Source organism: Haliotis rufescens, unplaced genomic scaffold, assembly GCF_023055435.1.
Source record: "Haliotis rufescens isolate VD_foot unplaced genomic scaffold, xgHalRufe1.0.p SCAF_1, whole genome shotgun sequence".
Lineage (NCBI taxonomy): Eukaryota > Metazoa > Mollusca > Gastropoda > Lepetellida > Haliotidae > Haliotis > Haliotis rufescens.
Window position 1 is genome coordinate 68,817,826 of NW_025963779.1, and position 10,586 is coordinate 68,828,411.

Genomic DNA, 10,586 nt, shown 5'->3' on the forward strand with positions numbered 1-10,586 from the left:
GTGTATCGTTTAACCAGGAACAATTAATCTTGAGCAACCACTATGATCACTCGTCATCTGAAAATATTATTATAGGCAGTTATTGATATTATTTACCGTTTTATGATGTGAATACTTTATATTTGTGTAGCTGATAACGCTTCAATTTAATATGCTGGCCAACGTGCATCCCTTGACTGTAACAGGATCAGATATATATATATATATATATATATATATATATATATATATATATATATATATATATATTATATATATATTTTTTAAATCACTCTACTGGCGGCGCTTGGTCAGCATTCAAAGAAAACTTCTACATGGTATTATTTTAAAAAAATATAATTTGATTTAAAGCTTTTAAAAAAAAATAATTTAAAATCGCATAATATACAACTGCTGATGGATATCTTATTATCTTTGAAAATCAATAAATTTTCGGCGCAAATTTACACTTCAAACATGGTTGGTGCCATGTGGTTGCAAATTCATTTCTCATCCAAGTCTTCATTGAACCAAATTATTTTACACAATATTATCCAGCCACAGATTACTTTTTACAAAGTGTTGCAGGAATGAGTGATGGTTAAATTGACATAATCAAATTTCAATTTTCAATTACGTAAAAAATAAATCCGCTATTCTTTCTTTTTTGCCCCACAGTATATGTATTTATCTGTATAACGCTGTGTAACGTTCTCCTTCCCCCAGATAATGTATCTCTACTACCTTCTGGGCCACAAGCTGGTGGGACAGGAATATAGGACGGTAGAAGACCTTATCAAGGACAAACTTACCTCTAACAAAGCTCAGGCAAAGGAACGAAAGAAAAGGAATACTCTTCGTGTTCGGCCGTTCACGTCGCTGCTCAACAACCTCCCAGACGAAGTCGTTCGTAAGGTACGTTGACACTCCAAACCCCTTGCTTCCTCCATTAGGGTACATCCGATAACTTACGGATGAAGAACTTTACCCGTCACTACTTCACACTTACGGTCGCCACCGTAGCTATCGCGACAAGACTGATTTGTATACTTGATTCGTAATTAAACGGGCTATAAGGTGCCACAGAGGCTATAGTCTGATAACGCTATTATGATAGTGTGTAAAAAATTTATTATAATTGTGTGTAACAAATTTATTAAAGAGTTAATCTCTTAAGCTTGAGTAAACACTCAGTCGATGACTTTATCCGGTCAAAAATCTCATATTCGTAGGGTGCGACATTTGATTGACATGTGTCAAAAAGGGTTTTTTAGTTACTGAAATCGTTGTACTTGTTATTCTTACAGTGACGAAGTTACAGTTTTTTACATTTTATTTTGTTTATATTTTGCATATATACCCAAATATAGTACCGATAACCACTGTGCACAAAACTACTTTGTTTGCTACGATAAATCGCTGCTTGACACATTCATACTGTGCACACAATCTCACAATCGTCACGTCACGATCCACTAGGACGCGTGGCTATGAATTTCATTGGGTGTTTCGTATTAAATCTCTACACCGCAGTCATGATAGGCGAATTCTACTATAATATCAACATCATCAACGTATTAGGGTATATTTGAATATAAGTCCAATCAATCATCGCAGGTAGTGTTGTATGCATTACCGAGGTAAAGGAAATCAGACGGTGATCTCAAGGTGAACACTTATGGTTATAAACCTATCTTGTGAGAACTGATATTGCAGGTTTCTGGTGGAACCAAAAAATGGAAAGAATTTAAAATGAGAAACGAAAATATATTGAGTTTAGATATTACCAGACAAATCCACCTGGTACATAAAAAGGATATCTGGGACATTGTTGTATATATTTCATTTTCATATTGGATTCTCCAAGAAAATATTGTAATATACATTGGTGGATTTCAGACCCATTGCGTGTTAACCGCGCAAGTCATTTCAGGACCCTGGATCTACCACTGATTATATAACTACACCGTGTGTACGTATAGCTTCTCCACCTACTTGAGGTCCGGCTTTTCGGCTGAATCCTGAGGAAACATGACAATGTATTTTTGTTTAATTGTTCAAGTATACATGCACACTTACTGTCATCAATAGCATATCAGACAAGTCATTTAAGTGCAGCTATAAGAAAAGGTCCTGTTCTGAAATATAAATAAATGAAATTAAAAACCCTAAATACCGGGAACCCTATTGTGCAACAACTTATTAACACGCAGCAGCAATATCTGTTTACATTGTGCACATTGTAAAGAAGAAATGCATGCCAGTGTTAACAGGAATGAAATGAAATGTACACTCCTACACAGTTGTCACTCAGCCGTCCCAGACACGCCCCCATAGTCTGTCAACACTTCAAAGCACTTGTATTGCTTTGAGGGAGGCAGGCAAAAGTACATGTCGTTTGTGTAGTTAGGAGCAGACAAAATCGCACGAACACCTCGAGATAATGACTAGAGGGTGATTAAGTTATTATGAAGCATGCACTGTTTGCTACCTAATGTCTACAGGTCATGGAATAGGAGAACGCTTGGGCTTAAGTGGCTAAGTCAGGAGCAAATGCCTGCATTGTTCACCTCTGATAAAATATCTTGCTGAGGACATTTCAAACAAAGCTTATGACTGCATTATGTACGACGGACACATGTACATTCCGCAGTGGGCTCTCGAAGCTGTTGTATACCCTGTACAATGAACTGAACATAATGACCGATATCACAAAGCTACGGACATATGATATGCAGTGTTTTCGCAACATAACGAAGTTTAAGGGGTCGTAAAAAAGATCGTGACATCTGGAAATCGCCATGCGTGAACGATAACGCTCATTACCACTGACCATGCTCTGGGGTTGGGTGAGGCTGAAATGTGATTCCATCTTTGTCGAAGACTGGTTCGAGAAGTATGGGGCTTCATTATATTGAAATATTTATATCCTTCTATTTTTCCCATTGTCACGAATATAAAAATCCATTTCCTAAAAACACCCGTGAACATCCGGGCTAGAACTGGTCTTCAGCAACCCATGCACGTCGTAAGAGGCGATCGGGTGATCAGGAGCGCTGACTTGGTTGAGACCCGTGAAGATCCGGGGTAGAATAGGTCTTCCGCCACCCACGCTTGCCGTAAAAGGCGACTATGCTTGTCGTAAGAGGTGACTAACAGGATCGGGTGGTCAGGCTCGCTGACTTGGTTGAAGCATGTCATCGTATCCCAATTGTGTGGATCGATGCTCATAATGTCAATCACTGGATTGTCTGCTCCAGGCTCGATTATTTTACAGACCGCCGTCATATAGCTGGAATATTGCTGAGTGCGGCATCAAACAACAAACAAACAAACACATAACTTGGTTGAGACATGTTATCGTATCCCAAATCGATGTTCATACAGTCACTATTTTGTCTTGTCCTGAATTAGTCATGTACTGCATTCTGTATCCTTTTCAAAACATTCAAATTATGATGTATTCATTACGCAGTGAAGGGAATTAATATCCTTAGCGTCACTTTTCTCCGTTGAAGTTATTCTTTTGTGCGGATGCAGTCACGGCGAATAACTTGAATAGTCGATGCAGACTATTATATCCATTAGATTCAAATCTAACAAACAATGTATCAAAGATGTCACCAAACAACATATCAAAAGATCTACAATCCTATTCCCTATTCAAGCAAGATATAAATTTGCCTTTAAGGGATTGACATGTGAGCCGAGCTCTAAACATTCTCCTTATTCAGACCTGATCACAAGGAAGAGAGTCTTATCCGTACTTTATCGCTTTCACGAGAAATGATGACACATCTTGAAATTTGATATTAAATCCCCAAGAGCCGTTAATAGCCACTTTTTTTCTTGATGCAATTACTGCACTGTCATCCTTCTCTTGTACAACTACAATGAACGTGGTTCTTTATGGGCAGCAACTTTGTGTGCGTATCTATTAACATTTTGTTGCATAAGGCCAGGGTTTAATTGAATGCTGTGTAAACTGAGAGCAATATGGACATTCTGCTGAATTTGAATAAGAATAAATTATAGTTTCTGAATAATATTAACCACTGTTAACATTTGATAGTGATATTCATTATATTCCAATGTTATACCTGCATTGTTATATCTTGCAATTCTGTTGGTTAATCCGTACCACGTGACGAAACAATGCATTTCAATGTCGACCCCCAAATCATGTGACTGACACTGATCTCGTCACATGATCAGTATTGACCTGCCATGTGATGAATACTGACTCGTCTTCTAGAAAACCAGATTGCGTCTGGTACACTAACATTTTACGGTTCGCAGCTAAGTTACTTTCATGAGTGAGTGAGTAGGTGTGGTTTTACGCCGCTTTTAGCAATATTACAGCAATATCACGGCGGGGGACACCAGAAATGGGCTTCACACATTGTACCCATGTCGGGAATTGAACCCGGGTCTTCGGCGTGACAAGCGGACGCTTTAACCACGAGGCTACCCGACCACCCCCGTTACTTTAATGAAACAGAGGGCGTTTTAAAGGCTTCATAAACTTTAAAGTGAATTTTGGTACAATAAAACGAATGATTACTCTTGGCGATGTCAATATTCGAAAACAAGGATCAGAGGGCCCGATCCCTGAGGTGGAAGGTGCATCCCAGTGGTCTTCTCCTGTGGTATTTGAATCAAAGGGCACCTTAATCGTTGTCTTTTAACATGAGGGCTATGACAAGGATTCCTTGATGTTTAGTTTTGAACAATGTACATACACAGTATCCTTGTCAAATGTTGAGTGGTATGTGTGAGGACTCGTTTGTACTGGATCATATTGCTGATTATATGTGAATGAGATTCAAGGCATATCTTAGAGTTGTGATTTGTTTATTTGATTATCTGTTGTTTAACGCCGCTCTCAGCAATATTCCAACTATATGACGGCGGTCTGTAAATAATCGTGATTGACATCATGAGCATCGATCCACGCAATTGGGATCGACGGCATGCATCAACCTAGTCATCGAGCCTGACCACTCGATCCCGTTAGTCGCCTCTTACGACAAGCAAAGTCGCCTTTTACGGCAAGCATGGGTTGCTGAAGACCTATTCTACCCCGGATATTCACGAGCACTTTGAGTTAAGAGAATTCCTTCGTAATAACTTCAGGAAGCCTTTGTTTACTAAGATCGTGTATTGCCTTATATATATAACAGAAGAATATCAGTACCTCTGTACTTTGTTTCTGATATAGTTAACGTTTTATTTTCAAGTAATCCAGATATGATCATGCAATTTATATCGTTGTGACCTCACGGTGGAGAAAAACGAGAAATCGATTTAATAAGTTTATCATTTCATAGCCATCATGAGAGAATGCATTGGTTTTTTTATCCCACTCTTACATCCAGCGATTTTAGTTCAAATTTTAGCTACTTACCTGTTTAATGTTACGTTCGTCTTTCCCTAAAACATATGCAAGGGCGGTCGGGTAGCCTAGTGGTTAAAGCGTTCGCTCATCACGCCGAAGACCCGGGTTCGATTCCCGACATGGATACAATGTGCGAAGCCCATTTCTGGTGTCCCCCGCCGGTATATTGCTTTAATATTGCTAAAAGCGGCTTAAAACCGTACCCACTCATTACACACACGCTATTTTCACGCCTTTCAAAATCAGTTTCTCGTTCGTCTGCTTATGGTTCTGGGAACATTCAGTCGCAGTTTATAAGTCCTCATCATTCTTTTCAATTTTGCCACAGAGAAGGGATTATTTGTGAGGTTTCGGTGAGGAGGATGTAGTATGAATTCCTGTTTCTATTTTAATAAGACATAAAAAGACATTGATAACATTCTGATTATGGTGTTAAACAAACGTTTGGGCGTCCTGTTCTGACATGCTTTTAGATGGTGAGCCAACAGTACTGACTGACTGAGTATGGTTTTACGCCGCTTTTAGCAATATCCCAGCAATATCACGGCGGGGGACACCAGAAATGGGCTTCACACATTGTACCCATGTCGGGAATCGAGCCCGGGTCTTCGGCGTGACGAGCGAACGCTTTAACCACTAGGCTACCCGACCGCCCCGAGCCAACAGTAACTAGTATTTCTGTTGCACTACAACATGTCCGCTAGAGTGGGAAGAAAGGTCAATATGACGCACGTTTACTATTTACGTTAATGCAATGAGAACGGGCATGGGTCTGACAGGCCGACGATGAAGGGGCGAATTTGAGATTTTAACCCCGGCGTCATGGAACGACTAAACTGATCAATGCAATTTAGATACTTGGTCACAGGTATCCCTCTTACTTGCTTACAAACGAATGGCCCTTATTTTCATTGCAGGCGGAAAATGTCTTCATAATGACTCTTGACGGTGATGTTGACTTCCGACCTGACGCCGTCCGCCTGCTCATTGACCGGATGAAGAAGAACAAAAAGGTTGCTGCTGTTTGTGGTCGCATCCATCCAATTGGCGACGGCCCCATGGTGTGGTACCAACAATTTGAGTATGCTGTTGGTCACTGGCTCCAGAAGGCTGCTGAACACGTGTTTGGGTGTGTCATGTGTTGTCCTGGGTGCTTCAGTCTGTTCCGTGGATCTGCCCTCATGGATGACAACGTGATGAGGATGTACGCCACGGAGCCCACGGAAGCAAGACACTACGTTCAGTACGAGCAAGGTGGGTTGCTGCAGCAGTAAGAGTGAGTGAGTGAGTTTGGTTTAACGCCGCGTTTAGCAATATTCCAGCAATATGACGGCGGGGGACACCAAAATCTGGCTTCACACTGTACCCATGTAGGGAATCGAACCCAGGTCTTCGGCGTGACGAGTGAACGCTTTAGCCACAGGGCTACCCCCACTACTCCTGAAGTGGTTAGAGTGTGATGTGATGGTGGTAATTGTTAAAATCAGAAGTATCATTGGGATCAGAGGTGTGGGATTTATGTCGCAAAGAAACTATAAGTTTATTCTGACCAATTCATTTCCACAGGTGAGGACAGGTGGCTGTGTACACTCCTCCTTCAACAAGGATGGAAGATTGACTATTGTGCTGGTTCAGACGCCTTCACCTATGCCCCGGAAACGTTCAACGACTTCTACATCCAGCGACGACGTTGGTCTCCCTCCACAATGGCGAACATCATGGACCTGCTGGGTTCCTGGCGGACAACTATTCAGATGAACGACAACATCAGCACCCTCTTCATGGCATACCAGTTCTTCCTGATGACCTCCAGTATCGTCGCTCCGGGCACAGTGGTCTTCATGATAGCTGGATCATACAACGCTGTGTTGGGTGTCAATATGTGGCAAGGCTACCTAATGTCAGTTCTTCCAGTTCTTGCCTATATTCTCCTCTGTCTCAAGGCAAAGACCAGTACCCAGGTCCGTGTGGCCGCTGTGATGTCTTCCGTCTACGCTATCGTTATGATGATAGTTACTGTTGGAACACTTATCAACATTGTCAACGAAGACTTCTTCACGCCAAATGTTCTCTTCCTGGTCGGGCTGTCAATCGTGTTTGTTGTCACTGGACTTGTTCACCCTAAGGAGCTCATGTGCTTGTTCCATGGAATTCTTTATTATCTGACAGTGCCTTCAACATTTGTCTTTTTGACTGTGTTTTTCTTGTGCAATCTAAATGTTGTATCCTGGGGTACACGCGAAGGGCCGAAGAAGGTGGACCCAGCAGAAGAAGAATTACAGATGCAAGCGGCAAAGAAAGGAAAAATCAGAAAATTTCTCGATTCACTGGGGATTGCATCACTTATAGAAGACGTGAAATCCTTCATGTTTCAAATCATCGGATCAAAGGATCAGAGGTCCACTCCTTTGCAAGGTCTTACTCCCCAGACATCAATAACCAACCTGAACAGAGTTGAGGCAGCAAGACCATCGCGGCCAGTGAAGAAGGAAAAGGAGAAAAAAGTCATTCTTGACCCAACATATTGGGTTAAAGCACTAGATAATGACTCAAATGTTAGTGAACCTAAATACCTTGAAGACAAAGAAGTTCGTTTCTGGAAAAATATTATCAACGAATTTCTTCTTCCCATGAAGTCCAATAAGGAACAACAGGAGAAGATAAAGGCTGATCTCCTCTCTGCAAGGAACAATGTGGTGTTCGCCTACTTCCTCCTCAATTTGATGTTCACCCTGGTTATCCTCCAACTTCAACTCAAGCAGGACCTTCTCAAGGAGACGTTCTTCATCGCAGGGAAATATGAGCCTGTGTCTGTGGTTTTCCTCGCCTCATTCACCCTCCTGCTCATGATCCAATTCTATGGTTCCTTGGCCCATCAGTGGGGGACATTCCTGCATCTGATTGCTAGCACTAGAATCAACTGGTTCAGGGCAAATGATGATGAACGTAAGGCTGTTGATGCTATTAAGGAAGCTCAGAAGCTTCAGGCACCTTTAGTAGGTGCTGATGACCTAATGCCGGACTATGACGATGTCGATGAGGACGATGACTACTCCATGTCCTCCTCCAGGAGAGTGTCGATAGCAGATGAGGAAGAACCGGATTACCCAAGTGATGACGACGAACCTGCACCCCACGTGTCACAGTATGAGAGGAACTTTCAGAGGAATTTCAGAACTGTTCGCAGACATTTAAATCACAATACGCGATACCATCCAAGACCTCAAATACCAACTGTGTCGCGTAATCATAGAGATTATGCCTTCCAGAGGCGCCAGGACTTATATCGCAGCGTGGGGAGAAGTAGACCACGCGAGGAATATAACAACCATGCTTATATGGTATGAAATCATGAAGACTTTGTGTAACCTTACAATGACAATATTATTTATTTCTCAGTTGCTGTGAGAGGATGTGTTTATATTGTGTTGCAATGGTGGCTTGATGGGTGGGTGGGCTAGCAATGTAGTGTCAGTCATTCGTTTCTAATTCTATAAATGTGTGTGTCATATGAATCATATGTTATTATAATAGTGTAAATAGCTTTGTTTGTTCAAGGTTAAATATTGTATTTTAAGTCCTGTTTGAGTGAGTGAATTGGGTTTTGCGCCGCTTTTAGCAATATTCCAGAAACCTCGCGGCGGGTAGGGCGTCGAACCAGAAGTGGTTAGCTATCAGGTTTATTGGGGTATTTATTACCTGCGAGGATGATATGCGCTATACAATTTGAGCCAGCAAACAAACATGGGGTTTGAGAGATATAGACAGTCTAGTACCCCTTTAAGTGGCTACAAATACCATAGGCTGTTGTGATAATTGTTCCTGTGATCCTCATTGCTCAATTTAGAAAGGACATCATCATATTTATTTTTTTGTATATAAATACTTCAGTGACATGGGCATTCATAGATGCAATCCATTTTGTTAGTGAAGAAGCGTAATATTTCTATGCGGCTATGTATGTTCAGTATGTGACAGGAAGTGGAAACTGGTACAATAACTACGGTATCCGGGACCTGTTGGTGGATGTGGATGAGGGATGAGTCTCTGCAATATCTGTGATCACTGTATATATATATAATTGTCCCTCTGTATGTTGGCACACCTTTCCATACTCAGAACAGTTTTCATATTGTACATTATTAAGGAATACAATCATATACATATTGATGTCAATCACTGGATTGTCTGGTCCAGGAACGGTTATTTACAGACCGCCGCCATATAGCTGGAATATTGCTGAGTGCGGCGTTAAACAGCAAACAAACCAACATTCAACATCGTTACTATTGTTTACTTAGCTACACACAATTGACTGCATTGATGGCTTTTTTTCAAAAACATACAAATTGCGTTTTCACTCTTTGTCATTTTGCGTGTCTGAGTCAGTGTGCCTGTTTTGAGGAAACTATTCGCTAACCACATGTCCGCAATACATATATATACATATAAATATAAATGTGTTCAACGGCCACTATAACAAATAAATATTTATATTTTGTGACACACCCTGCAATAATATATTATCTTTCGCATTGTACAAGTTTAAACTCGGTGGTTGGATGTTTTCATGTGATAGGTTTCAGCACTTCGTCTGCAAGTTCACAGACTACTGCTCAGCATTGTTGTTACGTAATTTCATACAACCATGAGATTTATATTTAAATATATTTTCACTAATAACATCACTTTTCTGCTATGACGTTGATTATATAAGGAAGAGTGGGGATGGCATGGGATGTGTAATGTCAAATGTTGGGAACTAAATGAATCCGTTTCATCACTTGATTAAGTATTTTTTGTCAGACATACTGAGATTCCTTAAGTACTTTTAACATCCGGTCAATTAAACGCCCAAGAACCAAAATACAATTACCTGTACCAAGACAGTTTCGAGTGAAAGCGTTCCATCCAGCACCAGGGGGTTTATGTGTAACAGAGCCCTTGGTTCCGAGAATGGATCGCTGCTATTACACTATTACAACTAGCTATGTTAATTACACGTATGGTTAATATGATACCGTTCTTGTGTCATACAGCTTTTTACAAGCACCAGCGGGTTATCTCTACCAATATCGAAAAGTGTGTTTCGTACAATCATGTCTTTCATTTCATACACGCACTTGTTATATTTGTACCATCTGTTTTACATCAAAATATATTTATTTACTTGATCATTTTTGTTAAATTTAAAAATAAAGAAGTTAAA

The 10,586-nt window shown here is 40.7% G+C and overlaps 1 protein-coding gene across 2 annotated transcripts in view; it reads left to right on the plus strand.

Annotated features, from left to right (window-relative positions):
* Nucleotides 1-10,586, plus strand: part of LOC124134078 — a 72,506-nt gene extending 61,920 nt beyond the window's left edge. For both annotated transcript variants that reach the window (XM_048400064.1, XM_046498718.2), the window contains exons 27-29: nucleotides 706-894; nucleotides 6,295-6,631; nucleotides 6,944-10,586. In XM_048400064.1, coding sequence (XP_048256021.1) covers nucleotides 706-894; nucleotides 6,295-6,631; nucleotides 6,944-8,724 — 2,307 coding nt within the window. In that variant the 3' untranslated portion in view covers nucleotides 8,725-10,586. The remainder of the gene's footprint in view (nucleotides 1-705; nucleotides 895-6,294; nucleotides 6,632-6,943) is intronic.